The 17,140-nt window shown below is 50.4% G+C and overlaps 1 protein-coding gene across 3 annotated transcripts in view; it reads right to left on the bottom strand.

The window, feature by feature from the left end:
- Window positions 1–8,668: 8,668 nt before the first annotated feature.
- ANKRD24 (ankyrin repeat domain 24) overlaps window positions 8,669–17,140 on the bottom strand; it is a 31,368-nt gene continuing 22,896 nt past the window's right edge. For all 3 annotated transcript variants that reach the window (XM_083720221.1, XM_083720220.1, XM_083720222.1), the window contains 4 exons: window positions 14,981–16,594; window positions 12,840–13,004; window positions 10,434–10,499; window positions 8,669–9,765 (listed from right to left, as the gene is read on the bottom strand). In XM_083720221.1, coding sequence (XP_083576347.1) covers window positions 9,688–9,765; window positions 10,434–10,499; window positions 12,840–13,004; window positions 14,981–16,594 — 1,923 coding nt within the window. In that variant the 3' untranslated portion in view covers window positions 8,669–9,687. The remainder of the gene's footprint in view (window positions 9,766–10,433; window positions 10,500–12,839; window positions 13,005–14,980; window positions 16,595–17,140) is intronic.

Raw genomic sequence — 17,140 nt, 5'->3', positions numbered from 1 at the left:
TCTGGTCTTTATTAAACTGTTGCAACAGGGTCCTCACTCCCCACATTCTGGAGGAACCCAGAACAATGGTGCACAAGCCCCTATATAGACTCCCCTGTAGCTCAAGACCACCCCCAAAACATCACGCATACATCACAGAAAGAGGTGGTCCCTGGGAGAAATGGGAGTGTGTTGCTTCTCTCCTGTCTGCCAGGAGACCTGATCAATCATGCCTTATCAATTGCCTTTTCTGGGTGACCTGGCCATTCCTTGGAGACGGTCAATACTCAGTTCCTGAATCTCTTACGCATATTGATAAGTGTGCTCAGCTGAACAGATACTTGCCAGACTGTGTTTGAAAAAGGAGGTGTAAGTCCCTACAGTCCAAAGACCATTGGAAAGCTTTCCCCATTTCCTTCCTCCTTGCAAAGAAATATTCGAGGTCAATTTGGGAGAGTCCAAATGGCTTCAGGATTGCTCTCCTGTAATATTCCAGACACGTGGTTTATATACTTATGGGTGTGTTTCCCTTGTACATTTATGAACACATGGGAGAAATGTTGGAGGGTGTGAAGTTATAAAAGATTCCTGGACTAGATGCCCTTCCAATTCTATGTCATTATTATCCATTATTTTCTTCTTGAAGAAGGATTAGCATAGGGCACAGCCCCTACTCTCTCATTTTAAATCTATCTCACCCGAACAAAAACAAATCTCCCTTTTCGTAACAGGAAGGAACGTAGAGTCTTGGTCAGTTTTTATTTCTGCAGAAACAGAGGCCTCGGTTGAGGAGAAGGCATAAATAAAAGGAATCTGGCTTCAGACTAGTAGGCAGCCCAAAGTCAGACCATCTTCCTTTCCCAAGCTGAGAAGTGAGGAGGTGAAGTCTTCTGGGAATTCCCGTTCCCGGCAGCTCAGCAGGAAAGGGTCTTTGTGACCTCCATTGTTCCCTGTCCAAACTTGGGGCTGGTGCAGCCAACAGATAAGGGACGCAAAGAGCCCACAGCTTCTTGGAATCCTGACGTCTGAGCGTGATCGATGGCTCCCCTCGACGGATCGCCACCACTTTCCTGGAAGCTGACACAGCACACCTAGCCAAGGTCACCCTCTGTGAACTCAAAGACCTGTCGAGGAACAAAGCTGGTCACTGGGAGATTCAGGAGCGATGAGGGGAAAGGCGTCTAGTTGTGGAATCTGAGCCCTCCAACATTTCTACGATGGAAATAGGGACGTCCTATTCCGTCCCCTCCAACGTTTCTCCCATGAAAATAGGGACGTCCTATTCCGTCCCCTCCAACGTTTCTCCCCTGAAAAGAGGGACGTCCTATTCCTTCCCCTCCAACATTTCTCCCCTGAAAATAGGGACGTCCTATTCCATCCCCTCCAACGATTCTCCCCTGAAAATAGGGACGTCCTATTCCATCCCCTCCAAATTCTCCCCTGAAAATAGGGACGTCCTATTCCATCCCCTCCAACGTTTCTCCCCTGAAAATAGGGACGTCCTATTCCATCCCCTCCAACATTTCTCCCCTGAAAATAGGGATGTCCTATTCCATCCCCTCCAACGATTCTCCCCTGAAAATAGGGACGTCCTATTCCATCCCCTCCAACGTTTCTCCCCTGAAAATAGGGACGTCCTATTCCGTCCCCTCCAACGATTCTCCCCTGAAAATAGGGACGTCCTATTCCATCCCCTCCAACATTTCTCCCCTGAAAATAGGGACGTCCTATTCCGTCCCCTCCAACGATTCTCCCCTGAAAATAGGGACGTCCTATTCCATCCCCTCCAACATTTCTCCCCTGAAAATAGGGACGTCCTATTCCATCCCCTCCAACGTTTCTCCCCTGAAAATAGGGACGTCCTATTCCATCCCCTCCAACGTTTCTCCCCTGAAAATAGGGACGTCCTATTCCGTCCCCTCCAACGTTTCTCCCCTGAAAATAGGGACGTCCTATTCCGTCCCCTCCAACATTTCTCCCCTGAAAAGAGGGGCGTCCTATTCCATCCCCTCCAACGTTTCTCCCCTGAAAATAGGGACGTCCTATTCCATCCCCTCCAACGTTTCTCCCCTGAAAATAGGGACGTCCTATTCCGTCCCCTCCAACGTTTCTCCCCTGAAAATAGGGACGTCCTATTCCGTCCCCTCCAACGTTTCTCCCCTGAAAAGAGGGGCGTCCTATTCCGTCCCCTCCAACGTTTCTCCCCTGAAAATAGGGACGTCCTATTCCATCCCCTCCAACATTTCTCCCCTGAAAATAGGGACGTCCTATTCCATCCCCTCCAACGTTTCTCCCCTGAAAATAGGGACGTCCTATTCCATCCCCTCCAACGTTTCTCCCCTGAAAATAGGGACGTCCTATTCCGTCCCCTCCAACGTTTCTCCCCTGAAAATAGGGACGTCCTATTCCGTCCCCTCCAACGTTTCTCCCCTGAAAAGAGGGGCGTCCTATTCCATCCCCTCCAACGTTTCTCCCCTGAAAATAGGGACGTCCTATTCCATCCCCTCCAACGTTTCTCCCCTGAAAATAGGGACGTCCTATTCCGTCCCCTCCAACGTTTCTCCCCTGAAAATAGGGACGTCCTATTCCGTCCCCTCCAACGTTTCTCCCCTGAAAAGAGGGGCGTCCTATTCCGTCCCCTCCAACGTTTCTCCCCTGAAAAGAGGGGCGTCCTATTCCATCCCCTCCAACGTTTCTCCCCTGAAAATAGGGACGTCCTATTCCATCCCCTCCAACGTTTCTCCCCTGAAAATAGGGACGTCCTATTCCATCCCCTCCAACATTTCTCCCATGAAAATAGGGACGTCCTATTCCATCCCCTCCAACGTTTCTCCCCTGAAAATAGGGACGTCCTATTCCGTCCCCTCCAACGATTCTCCCCTGAAAATAGGGACGTCCTATTCCATCCCCTCCAACATTTCTCCCCTGAAAATAGGGACGTCCTATTCCGTCCCCTCCAACGATTCTCCCCTGAAAATAGGGACGTCCTATTCCATCCCCTCCAACATTTCTCCCCTGAAAATAGGGACGTCCTATTCCATCCCCTCCAACGTTTCTCCCCTGAAAATAGGGACGTCCTATTCCATCCCCTCCAACGTTTCTCCCCTGAAAATAGGGACGTCCTATTCCGTCCCCTCCAACGTTTCTCCCCTGAAAATAGGGACGTCCTATTCCGTCCCCTCCAACGTTTCTCCCCTGAAAAGAGGGGCGTCCTATTCCATCCCCTCCAACGTTTCTCCCCTGAAAATTGGGACGTCCTATTCCATCCCCTCCAACGTTTCTCCCCTGAAAATAGGGACGTCCTATTCCGTCCCCTCCAACGTTTCTCCCCTGAAAATAGGGACGTCCTATTCCGTCCCCTCCAACGTTTCTCCCCTGAAAAGAGGGGCGTCCTATTCCGTCCCCTCCAACGTTTCTCCCCTGAAAAGAGGGGCGTCCTATTCCATCCCCTCCAACGTTTCTCCCCTGAAAATAGGGACGTCCTATTCCATCCCCTCCAACGTTTCTCCCCTGAAAATAGGGACGTCCTATTCCATCCCCTCCAACATTTCTCCCATGAAAATAGGGACGTCCTATTCCATCCCCTCCAACGTTTCTCCCCTGAAAATAGGGACGTCCTATTCCATCCCCTCCAACGTTTCTCCCCTGAAAATAGGGACGTCCTATTCCATCCCCTCCAACGTTTCTCCCCTGAAAATAGGGACGTCCTATTCCGTCCCCTCCAACGTTTCTCCCCTGAAAAGAGGGACGTCCTATTCCATCCCCTCCAACGTTTCTCCCCTGAAAAGAGGGACGTCCTATTCCATCCCCTCCAATGTTTCTCCCCTGAAAATAGGGACGTCCTATTCCATCCCCTCCAACGTTTCTCCCCTGAAAATAGGGACGTTCTATTCCATCCCCTCCAACGTTTCTCCCCTGAAAATAGGGACGTCCTATTCCATCCCCTCCAACATTTCTCCCCTGAAAATAGGGACGTCCTATTCCATCCCCTCCAACGTTTCTCCCCTGAAAATAGGGACGTCCTCTTCCATCCCCTCCAATGTTTCTCCCATGAAAATAGGTACGTCCTATTCCTTCCCCTCCAACGTTTCTCCCCTGAAAATAGGGACGTCCTCTTCCATCCCCTCCAACGCTTCTCCCCTGAAAATAGGGACGTCCTATTCCATCCCCTCCAACGTTTCTCCCCTGAAAATAGGGACGTTCTATTCCATCCCCTCCAACGTTTCTCCCCTGAAAATAGGGACGTCCTCTTCCATCCCCTCCAATGTTTCTCCCATGAAAATAGGTACGTCCTATTCCTTCCCCTCCAACGTTTCTCCCCTGAAAATAGGGACGTCCTCTTCCATCCCCTCCAACGCTTCTCCCCTGAAAATAGGGACGTCCTATTCCATCCCCTCCAACGTTTCTCCCCTGAAAATAGGGACGTTCTATTCCATCCCCTCCAACGTTTCTCCCCTGAAAATAGGGACGTTCTATTCCATCCCCTCCAACGTTTCTCCCCTGAAAATAGGGACGTCCTATTCCATCCCCTCCAACGTTTCTCCCCTGAAAATAGGGACGTCCTATTCCTTCCCCTCCAACGTTTCTCACCTGAAAATAGGGACGTCCTATTCCGTCCCCTCCAACGTTTCTCCCCTGAAAATAGGGACGTCCTATTCCGTCCCCTCCAACGTTTCTCCCCTGAAAAGAGGGGCGTCCTATTCCATCCCCTCCAACGTTTCTCCCCTGAAAATAGGGACGTCCTATTCCATCCCCTCCAACGTTTCTCCCCTGAAAATAGGGACGTCCTATTCCGTCCCCTCCAACGTTTCTCCCCTGAAAATAGGGACGTCCTATTCCGTCCCCTCCAACGTTTCTCCCCTGAAAAGAGGGGCGTCCTATTCCGTCCCCTCCAACGTTTCTCCCCTGAAAAGAGGGGCGTCCTATTCCATCCCCTCCAACGTTTCTCCCCTGAAAATAGGGACGTCCTATTCCATCCCCTCCAACGTTTCTCCCCTGAAAATAGGGACGTCCTATTCCATCCCCTCCAACATTTCTCCCATGAAAATAGGGACGTCCTATTCCATCCCCTCCAACGTTTCTCCCCTGAAAATAGGGACGTCCTATTCCATCCCCTCCAACGTTTCTCCCCTGAAAATAGGGACGTCCTATTCCATCCCCTCCAACGTTTCTCCCCTGAAAATAGGGACGTCCTATTCCGTCCCCTCCAACGTTTCTCCCCTGAAAAGAGGGACGTCCTATTCCATCCCCTCCAACGTTTCTACCCTGAAAAGAGGGACGTCCTATTCCATCCCCTCCAATGTTTCTCCCCTGAAAATAGGGACGTCCTATTCCATCCCCTCCAACGTTTCTCCCCTGAAAATAGGGACGTTCTATTCCATCCCCTCCAACGTTTCTCCCCTGAAAATAGGGACGTCCTATTCCATCCCCTCCAACATTTCTCCCCTGAAAATAGGGACGTCCTATTCCATCCCCTCCAACGTTTCTCCCCTGAAAATAGGGACGTCCTCTTCCATCCCCTCCAATGTTTCTCCCATGAAAATAGGTACGTCCTATTCCTTCCCCTCCAACGTTTCTCCCCTGAAAATAGGGACGTCCTCTTCCATCCCCTCCAACGCTTCTCCCCTGAAAATAGGGACGTCCTATTCCATCCCCTCCAACGTTTCTCCCCTGAAAATAGGGACGTTCTATTCCATCCCCTCCAACGTTTCTCCCCTGAAAATAGGGACGTTCTATTCCATCCCCTCCAACGTTTCTCCCCTGAAAATAGGGACGTCCTATTCCATCCCCTCCAACGTTTCTCCCCTGAAAATAGGGACGTCCTATTCCTTCCCCTCCAACGTTTCTCCCCTGAAAATAGGGACGTCCTATTCCATCCCCTCCAACGTTTCTCCCCTGAAAATAGGGACGTCCTCTTCCATCCCCTCCAATGTTTCTCCCATGAAAATAGGGACGTCCTATTCCTTCCCCTCCAACGTTTCTCCCCTGAAAATAGGGACGTCCTATTCCATCCCCTCCAACGTTTCTCCCCTGAAAATAGGGACGTCCTATTCCATCCTCTCCAACGTTTCTCCCCTGAAAATAGGGACGTCCTATTCCATCCCCTCCAACGTTTCTACCGTGAAAATAGGGACGTCCTATTCCATCCCCTCCAACGTTTCTCCCCTGAAAATAGGGACGTCCTATTCCATCCCCTCCAACGTTTCTCCCCTGAAAACAGGGACGTCCTATTCCATCCCCTCCAACGTTTCTCCCCTGAAAAGAGGGATGTCCTATTCCATCCCCTCCAACGTTTCTCCCCTGAAAATAGGGACGTCCTATTCCATCCCCTCTAACGTTTCTTCCCTGAAGATAGGGATGTCCTATTTCATCCCCTCCAACGTTTCTCCCCCGAAAATAGGGACGTCCTATTCCATCCCCTCCAACGTTTCTCCCGTGAAAATAGGGACGTCCTATTCTATCCCCTCCAATGTTTCTCCCCTGAAAATAGGGACGTCCTATTCCATATTAGGTATTTAGACCTTTAAATGCAGACAGAATCAGATCTCTCAGCCCTGCCTAGCACCAAGTTAGACAGGACTGGAAAACTCCACCTAGCAGCCCTGTGGCTCCACCTAATGGCTGCCTGGGAGAGGGCATGTAATTGCAGAATTGGAAGGGACCCCAAGGGTTATCCAGTCTGACCCGCTTCAATGCAGGAATCCATGACAGGTGTCCATCCGACCCCTGCTTAGACACCTCCAAGGAAGGAGAGTCTACCTCCTTCCATCCCACTGTCGAACAGCTCCGACTGTCCGAAAGCACTTCCTGATGTTGAGTCCGACTCTCCTTTCCTGCTACTTGAAGCCATGGGTTCGAGTCCTACCCTCGGGTGGACGCCACCACCGAGAGGGTCCTCTGCCTGGTTCCCTGTAACCTCGCTTCTCGCAGGGAAGGAACCACCAGAAGGCCCTTGGAGATGGACCCAGGTGTCCGGGCTGGACGATGGGGGTGGAGACGCTCCTTCAGATATACAGGGCCATTTAGGGTTTCAAGGTCAGACCAACACTTTGAATTGTGCTCAGAAACGTCCTGGGAGCCAATGTAGGTCTTTCAGGACTGGTGTTATGTGGTCTCCACTCCCAGTCACCAGTCTGGCTGCCGCATTCTGGATTAATTGCAGTTTCGGGGTCACCTTCAAAGGCAGCCCCACATAGAGCGCATAGCAGTAGTCCAAGCAGGAGATAACCAGAGCATGCACCACTCTGGCCAGACAGTCTGCGGGCAGGGAGGGTCTCATCCTGCGTACCAGATGGAGCTACCCTGGACACAAAACTGACCTGCACCTCCATGGACAGCGGTGAGTCCAAATGACCCCCAGGCTGCGCACCTGGTCCTTCAGGGGCACAGTGACCCCATTCAGGACCAGGGAGTCCCCCACACCTGCCCACCCCCTGTCCCCCCAAAATGGTACTTCTGTCTTGTCAGGATTCAACCTCAATCCGTTAGCCGCTATCCATCCTCCATCCTCCTTCGAAAGGCTAATACAAGGAGACCGAACGAGCAAAGATCGGAAGTCAGCATAGATGCTTTATTGCCATGGGTGGTTAGAAGAAACAAGACAGTGACTTTCTCGAAAGCTCCTCCATTCAGCCCCCGACGTTAACGCAGACCCCCTCCCCATTTCCCCCCCATGCTTGTGACCCCGACTCCCATCCCCCAGCCATGGCCTGCAGACCAGATATTCAGCTGTCCCACTCCAAATATTTGTGGACTCCAAACCGAGTTTATTTCTTCGTCTTTTAATGCAAAATAAAAAATAAATCAATCAATGAGGGTTGCCAACTCCCCGACTGTTCGAGTGCACAGGAGCAGATCCAGGAAAGGAGTTGGCAACCTGTTTTTTACTGACTCCATCAATCCACTCATTTTCATGAATCATACAGCAAACGAAACAAAACAGAAATCTTTGGGGTTTTCCTAAAAGAAAATAAAAGCTCAACAGCTCTTGCGGTGTCCTGGTTTTTTGCTTTTTGAAATGTAGAAACCCTACATTCCCTCCCTGGGAAGTGTGAATCGCAGAGTTTAAAAGAGAAGAAGAAGAAGAAGAAGAAGAAGAAGAAGAAGAAGAAGAAGAAGAAGAAGAAGAAGAAGAAGAAGAAGGAAGGAAGGAGGAAGGAAGGAAGGAAGGAAGGAAGGAAGGAAGGAAGGAAGGAAGGAAGGAAACAAGGAAGAATTCTGTTTCCAGAAAAGCTCAGCCCTGTCATTTGTATACAACTAATCAGTTTTAAATATTTTTCCTCGTTTATCCCTCTGGCATGACTGATCCTGATTTTGCTAGTGAGGCAAAAAGCTACACACACACACACACCGCTGGGAATCTTATTTACAGTGCAACGCCCGGTGTGTCTACTCACAAGTAAGCCTCGCTGAATTATTCCACACACCCCGGACAGGTTAGCGGGTGAAATATTTCAGCCTCAGTTGCTCTTTCAGCTGCTGGGGCTTTGAGAAAGCACCGCTCCCAGGCTTCCTAGCGTGTCTGCTCAGCAGTAAGGACTAGCACCTTGTTTTTTTAAAATAAAAACTAAGGGAATTGGGGCTTTTTCTAGCCAAATCATGACATGTTCACAGCCCTGACCTACACAAGCAAGATTCCTTCCTTCCTTCCTTCCTTCCTTCCTTCCTTCCTTCCTTCCTACCTACCTTCTCTTTCTTTCTTTCTTTCTTTCTTTTATTTTTCTTTCCCTTTCCTTCCTTCCTTCCTTCCTTCTTTTTTCTCCCTCCCGCCCTTTCTTTTTTCTTTTCTTTTTCTTTTTCTTTTCCCTTCCTTCATTTTCTTTCTTTCTTTCTTTCTTTCTTTCTTTCTTTCTTTCTTTCTTTTTCCTTCCTTCCTTCTTTTCTCTTCCTTCCTTCTTCCTTCCTTCCTTCCTTCCTTCCTCTTTCTTTCTTTCTTTTTTTCTTTCTTTCTTTCTTTCTTTCTTTCTTTCTTTCTTTCTTTTTCCTTCCTTCCTTCCTTCCTTCCTTTCCAAACCACTTCCCCTCTTTACTCCCTCTGCCATCTCTATCCCATTCCCACCAAAAGGCTGTATGTGTCCTTTCCCACCCCCCACCCCCACACTTATATTCCCACAACCACCCTGCGATGTAGGTCAGGTTCAGAGAGAGAGAGAGAGAGAGAGAGAGAGAGAGACTTCCCCAGTGATCTTTGCGAGTGAAAGGCTTATTTGATCCCAATTTCCGTCGCCCAGACGCTCTAACCGCTACACCGCGCTGCCCCTGGCGAGAAACAGCCTCCGCCCAACCCCGCAAGCACCTTTCCCATCTGCAGCATGGGCTATCACAGTGTGGCAGCAGGCGGGTGTTCAACCGGTGTGGCTTTGCACAGAAGGGAGGTGCAGTGATGGAGGGCAGTGGATTTCCACCTGCTGGAACGGCCCATTTAAAGCCCTTGACGGTGGTGATGGGGGGCAAAGTGGGGGGCAAAGTCTTCCTCGCAGGTGCTCCCCCGGGACAGAAAAGGCAAAGTCCGTGAGGATAGGGGTTCAGGAAGACTCCTGAGCAGGCAAGGCAGGCGGCTTGCGTTCAAGGGGAAGGGAGTGGGCAGGGGCTGTGCCGCACTGCAGGGCTGGCCGGCTGGCGTGAAAGGAAGGGAGTTCTCTAGACAGCAGTTCTCCAATATGGAAAAGCCCCCCCGGTTTGAAATGGGCGGTCCTCTTTTCCCGAATCTCATCTGCCTTGTTCCTGGAGTCTTTGCATCTTCAGAATCTGGAAGAGGATTCTCTGAATGTCCTCATCCATGTGTCCCTGGGGAGAGAGAATTATTATTATTATTATTATTATTATTATTATTATTATTATTATTATTACAGTGGTACCTCAGGTTAAGTACTTAATTCGTTCCGGAGGTCCGTACTTAACCTGAAACTGTTCTTAAGCTGAAGCACCGCTTTAGCTAATGGGGCCTCCAGCTGCCGCCACGCTGCCAGAGCACAATTTCTGTTCTCATCCTGAAGCAAAGTACTTAACCCGAGGTAATATTTCTGGGTTAGCGGAGTCTGTAACCTGAAGCGTATGTAACCTGAGGTACCATTGTATCATCATCATCATCATTTAAAATTATTATCATCACAAATTATTGTTGTTGTTATTTAAAGTTATTATTATTTAAAGTTATTGTTATTTACAGTTATTGTTATTTAAAATTGTTATTATTATTTAGAATCATAGGCAGTCCTGTTTAGGGAAGTTTTTAATGTTTAATGCTTTATTGTGTTTTTAATATTTGGTTGGCTGGGGAAGCTCAGCAGGATGGGCGGGGTATAAATTATTATTATTATTATTATTATTATTATTATTATTATTATTATTATTATTAAGGATCTGTATGGACAAAGCCTCCGGGTTGCCCTCCAAGCCTCTGCCCTCCCCCCAAATACCCAGCCCCAATCCCCCAACCTGGCAGGTAAACTCACCTGGATGGCATAGAGAAGGTGTCCCCTGTACAAAGAAACGATATTGCCATGCCGTCGCTCAGCCTCCTGGAAGAGGAAAGGAAAAAGGTTTCAAACCCGGGAACCCGGGAACCACGTCCCCAAGCCATCGTCGTAAGAATTCTAAGGTCTCGAATATAAAATTGATGTTTGTAGGTGCGTGAGATGAAATCGCACAGGCATAGGTCCAGGAATCAGCGTGTTTTTGCATGAGTAGAATGTGCCCTTTTATTTAAAATGCATCTCTGGGTTATTTGTGGGGCATAGGAATTCGTTCATATATTTTTTTCAAAATATAGTCCGGCCCCCCATAAGGTCTGAGGGACAGTGGACCGGCCCCCTGCTGAAAAAGTCTGCTGACCCCTGGAATAGGATATCTCTATATTCATTGGAGAAACGTTGGAGGGGATGGAATAGGACGTCCCTATTTTCAGGGGAGAAACGTTGGAGGGGATGGAATAGGACGTCCCTATTTTCAGGGGAGAAACGTTGGGGGGGATGGAATAGGACGTCCCTATTTTCAGGGGAGAAACGTTGGAGGGGATGGAATAGGACGTCCCTATTTTCAGGGGAGAAACGTTGGAGGGGATGGAATAGGACGTCCCTATTTTCAGGGGAGAAACGTTGGAGGGGATGGAATAGGACATCCTTATTTTCAGGGGAGAAACGTTGGAGGGGATGGAATAGGACGTCCCTATTTTCAGGGGAGAAATGTTGGAGGGGATGGAATAGGACGTCCCTATTTTCAGGGGAGAAACGTTGGAGGGGATGGAATAGGACGTCCCTATTTTCAGGGGAGAAACGTTGGGGGGGATGGAATAGGACGTCCCTCTTTTCAGGGGAGAAACGTTGGAGGGGATGAAATAGGACGTCCCTATTTTCAGGGGAGAAACGTTGGAGGGGGTGGAATAGGACGTCCCTATTTTCACGGGAGAAACGTTGGAGGGGATGGAATAGGACGTCCCTATTTTCACGGGAGAAACGTTGGAGGGGATGGAATAGGACGTCCCTATTTTCAGGGGAGAAACGTTGGAGGGGATGGCAAAGGACGTCCCTATTTTCAGGGGAGAAACGTTGGAGGGGATGGAATAGGATGTCCCTATTTTCACGGGAGAAACGTTGGAGGGGATGGAGTTATCCGACTCCCGAGCCATCTGAAGGTAGCCCTGTATAGGGATTTTTTTTGTTTTTTTAAATGTTTCATTTTATTATGCTTTTCATATATGTTGGAAGCCGCCCAGAGTGGCTGGGGGAACCCAGTTAGATGGGGGGAGGCGTATTAAGAGTAAAATTATCATTATGCAATGGGACGTCCCTATGTTCATTGGAGAAATGTCGGAGGCATGTTTCTGCGACGTGTGTAGGATACTTTTTGGGCAGTCTCGCTGGGCAATTTCATAAGTATTTAAAAAGTCCTTTGCTCTGGGTCCTCACCTGTTTGCAAGAGGTGGGGCAGGCGGAACTCAGTTGCAACAGAAAAATAAATATCTTCCTTGCTTTCACTAGATTCTGCCTCCAACCATTCTTTTCTGACTTAGGGGGCACTGAGGAGCTGGGCTACCAAAGCTGACCCCACATTTTTCCTATAGCAGGAGTTGCGTGTAACGATATTCTGGGGACGTCAGCGAGAGATGAACTCCCCTTGGCTCACTCCGTAATTAATCCCGTAAACCCAGATTGCTTTCCCCAAACACTGACTCATCATGCAGGAATTAATCTGGATCGGCCAGGATTAATTACAGAGCCAAGCCTTTTGGCAAGAAGTCTCGGGACTGTGACATCACGTCGCAGGGCGGCCGAATCACGTCGTGTTTTCGGTGCGCCGAATTTCGGGAAGGAACTGGTCGTTTTTAACGATGGCCGGCTAGCCGGCAGAACTCACCGCTACAAGATGCCGCCGCGGCCGAGAATGAATGAATGAATGAATATTTGCGTCAGCTGTGCTGATCGCCGAAGAATGGATGCTTTTGAATTCTGGTGCTGGAGGAGACTCTTGAGAGTCCCATGGACTGCAAGAAGATCCAACCTCTCCATTCTGAAGGAAATCAGCCCTGAGTGCTCACTGTAAGGACAGATCCTGAAGCTGAGGCTCCAAGACTTTGGCCACCTCAGGAGAAGAGAAGACTCCCTGGAAAAGACCCTGATGTTGGGGAAGATGGAGGGCGCAAGGAGAAGGGGACGACAGAGGACGAGATGGTGGGACAGTGTTCTCAAAGCGACTAGCATGAGTTTGACCAAACTGCGGGAAGACAGGAGTGCCTGGCGTGCTCTGGTCCAGGGGGTCACAAAGAGGCGGACACCACTAAACGACTCAACAACAACAACAACAACAGGGGATGGCCCCCATCGTCCGCTTCCTCAACAAGCTGGCCCCCACGAAATACTCACGGCCAACTGCTGCTCCAGATCTCGGATTCGGCCCTGGAGAGTAGCAACCTCTTGCCGCGACTCCACCTTTGGTGAGGTGCCTTTGGCCGAAGCCTCGCCCGACAGCTCCGAGAGGTCGTTCAGGGCTTCCTTGAGTTTGAAGACTTCTTTGGAAAGCTCTGTGATCTGCAGGGCAACCAAGAGGCAATTTATTCTCCCGGTGCCCGCCCATGCCGACGTTTCCCCCCAATCAAAGAGCATCGCAAAACTAAAATTGTTTTGGTATTTCCTCCTCCGCCCAAGCCCATTTTCCTTTCGTGCTGCATCTCCCCCCCCCCGACTGCGAATCCGTAAGCTGCTGCAAATATTTTGCAAGGGTTCCTGGGTGCAGCTTCTTGCTAGCTTCGGTATGGAAACTGTGCAAAATTTGTGTACAGGACATTTGATTTTCCGTAGTTGTAGCCAAAAGTTAGCAGCGTTGGAATAACACTTGTAGTTTAAGGGCAAATTTTGGACACAGTGGAGAGATAAAAAGATTTGGGTTATTATAAAAGATTCCGGTAGGATATGATTAGCAATAGGGACCCACAAAGGGGAGGAGGGAAGTTCGGGAGATTTTTGTCAACTTGTTTTTATGATTTATGTTTGTTATACAGTGACCCCTTGGTTCTCAAACACCTTGGTACTCAAACAACTTGGAACCCAAACACTGCAAACCCGGAAGTAAGCATTGCAGTTTGCAAATCTTTTTGGGAAGCCGAACATGCTCAGTTTTGAGTGTTACACTGAGGTCTGTCTGTTTTTGCTATTTATTTTACGTTTTTGTTTCTGCGGCTCTTTTTCGTTTTGTTTTTGCGACTGTGCGGAAGAACCCAGTTCAGCTACTGATGGATTGATTGATTTTGTGACTGCAGCACATTGATTATTGCAGGCATAGTCCAGTTCTGGCCCTCCAGATGTTTGGGACTACAATTCCCATCACCCCTGACCACTGGTCCTGTTAGCTAGGGATGATGGGAGTTGTGGTCCCAAACATCTGGAGGGCCGGAGTTTGCCTATGCCTGGATTATTGTTTTTATTTTATGGATTGATGATCTCATTAGATAGTGAAGTCCATGTTAAATGGCTGTTTTAGGGGTTTAAAAGTCTGGAACAGATTAATCCGTTTTGCATGACTTTCCATGGGAAAGCGCGCCTTGAGTTTTGGAACGTTTTGGTTTTGGAACGGAATTTCCGGAACGGATTAAGTTTGAGAACCAAGGTACCACTGTACAGGGGATGCTCAGGTTTCGAACATGATCCATGTGGGATGCATGTTCGCAACCCGCAGCGGCACATCTGCGCACGCGTGGGTTGCGATTTGGCACTTCTGAGCATGCACAAAGCGCGATTTAGCTCCTCTGCACATGCGTGACCCCCGAAACCTGGAAGTAACCCGTTCCGGTACTTTTGAGTTTTGGCGGGTCCATAACCCAAAAAAACCACAATCTGAAGCGTCTGTAACGCGAGGTATGACTGTATTTGCAAAATTTCAGTTTGAAAAACCAACCAAATAAATACAGGTGAAACTCAAAAAATTAGAATATCATGGGAAAGTTTCTTGATTTCAGTAATTCAACTTGAAAGGTGAAACTAATACATGAGAGACTCGTGAGATGTGTCAAGCCTTGATTTGTTCTACAGGTGAAACCCGAAAAATTTGAATAGCGTGGGAAAGTTCCTTGATTTCAGGAATTCGACTTGAAAGGTGAAACTAATATATGAGACAGATTCGTGACATGCAAAGCGAGATATGTCAAGCCTTGATTTGTGATAATTGTGATGATCATGGCGTACAGCTGGTGAAAACCCCAAATTAACCATCTCAGAAAATTAGAATATTCAAGGAAATCAGCAAAACAAGGATTGCAAATCGAACGAGATCGGACCTCTGAGAAACAGACACACATCTCGCTTTGCATGTCGCGAGTCGATCTCATATATTAGTTTCACCATTCAAGTTGAATTCTTGAAATCACGGAAATTTCCCACAATATTCTAATTTTTCGATTTTCACCTGTAAATATTGGCGGCCTTCTAGAGACGAAGCCTTCCGATTTTATTTCCCAAACCCAAATGGATGTGTCTGCTCCTCCTCGGAGCGTATGCACGCCCGCACTCACTTTGCGGTCCTTTTCCTTGACCAGCTTGGCCGAGTCCTCGATGTGGCTGTGCAGTTCTTGGATCCGCTCTGACTCGGCCCGCAAGCCTTGCAGCTGCTTCTCAGCGGCCGCCAACTGCGCCTCGGCCGCGTGCTTCTCACTTTTCATGAAGAGGGCCTCTCGCTGGACCTGGAAGACTTCGGTGCAGGTCCGCTCGTGCTTGCGCCCCAAATCGGCCAGCTTGGCGCTCAGGGCGTCCGCCTCGCCCTGCAGCCGGGCGCGGAGCTCCTCATGCGCCTCCTTCGAGACAGCTCCCTTCAGAACCACCTCCAGCTCCTCCTTGAGCCCTGCGGTCTCCTGTTCCTTGGCCTTCAGCTCCTGTTCCAGGAGCTTCGACTTTGCCTTCAGCTCCCAGAGGGTCCCCTCCAGCGTCTCCTTGGCCCGGGCGTGTTCAGCGAGGGGCACCGACCCACGCCGACAGGTCTCCGCTGCCTCCCGCGCTTCCGCCAACTCCTTCAAGGTGCCCTCGTGGCGCTTCTTCAGCTCCGAGAGGCTCTTCTCCGCCTCGGAGAGGGAGGTCCTCAGCTTGCCCGTCATGTCCTCCTGTTCCCGTCGAGATGCCAGCTCGTCCTTGGTGGACCTCAGCTCCTCCGCCAGAGCCTCGCGGCCTTTCCGGAGCTGTTCCGCCTCAGCCTCGGCCGCCTGGCGCTGCCCCTTGAGGCCATCCAGCTGGCTCCGCAGTTTGCCGGCCTCCTCCCTCAGGCTCTGACTCCCTTCCTCTTCCAGCTGCCGGGTCTTCTCCTTCAGCTCCCTCACCTCGTCCTCCATGGAAGCACACCTTGCCAGCAAGGCCTCCTTCTCTCTGGAGACCTCATCTAAGGAGACCTTCATCTCCTTGTCCTCCTCCACGGCTGCTTTCTCCTGAGCCCTCAGACGTCCCTCCAGATCCTTCACCTTCCGATCTCGCTCCTCAAGGTCCAACCGAGCCTGCTGCAAGGCGGTCTTCGTCGTCTCTGGGCCAGCTGCTTCCTCCTGAACCCTGAGGCGTCCCTCCAGATCCTTCACCTTCCGATCTCGCTCCTCAAGGTCCAACCGAGCCTGCTGCAAGGCGGTCTTCGTCGTCTCCAGCTCGGTCCTGGAGCTCTCCAACAGCTCCTTCTCCTCCACAGACAAGATGCCCAACTCCATCTGTTCCTGGAGGAGCTTCACTTCCGCTAGGGCTGCCTGGTACTTCTCCCGGGTGGCGCTGAGCTCCTTGGCCAGCTCCTCCATCTCCTCCTTCCTGGCTCCTGCCTCTGCTTGGCTTCCGTCTCCTTCCGTCCCCAAACCGGAGCTCCCCTCCGCCGCTGTCCCCCCGCCACCCCGAAGGGCCGGGAAGCTGCTCTTCTCCAGAGCCAGTTTGAGGGCCCGGATTTGCTTCTCGTGGTCGGCCTTCAGCTGCTCGTACGCCTCCGCCGGGATGAGCTTGCAGGATGACTCGCCAGCTCCATCGACGGACTTCAGGGCCTCCTGGGCTTCTGCGTGTTGCTCCTTCAAGCGGTCAAACTCGGACCGGAGCGAGTCGTACAGGATGATGGGGATGAAGTCGGCCGAGATGTCGGCGTCGCTCTCATCCTTCTCGTAATTCTCCAGGACCTGCAAGAGATGGGAAGTTAGTTGGTGTGGAGGACTCCCTGGTCCTGAATGGGGTGACTGTGCCCCTGAAGGACCAGGTGTGCAGCCTGGGAGTCGTTCTGGACACCCAGCTGTCCATGGAGGCGCAGGTCAGTTCTGTGTCCAGGGCAGCTCCATCTGGTATGCAGGATGAGACCCTCCCTGCCCACAGACTGTCTCTCCAGAGTGGTGCATGCTCTGGTTATCTCCCACTTGGACTACTGCCATGCGCTCTCCGTGGGGCTGCCTTTGAAGGTGACCCGGAAACTGCAACTAATCCAGAATGCGGCAGCCAGACTGGGGACTGGGAGTGGAGACCCCATAACACCAGTGCTGAAAGATCTTCATTAGCTCCCAGTACGTTTCCGAGCACAATTCAAAGTGTTGGTGTTGACCTTGAAAGCCCTAAAGAGCCCAGTAGACCTGAAGGAGCGTCTCCACCCCGGACACCGGGGTCCCTCTCCCGAGGGCCTTCTGGTGGTTTCCTCCCTGCAAGAAGCGAGGTTACAGGGAACCAGGCAGAGGGCC

This window comes from Podarcis gaigeae (assembly GCF_964106915.1).
Source record: "Podarcis gaigeae genome assembly, chromosome: 18".
Taxonomy (NCBI): domain Eukaryota; kingdom Metazoa; phylum Chordata; class Lepidosauria; order Squamata; family Lacertidae; genus Podarcis; species Podarcis gaigeae.
This window is presented reverse-complemented; position numbering and strand designations above follow the sequence as displayed.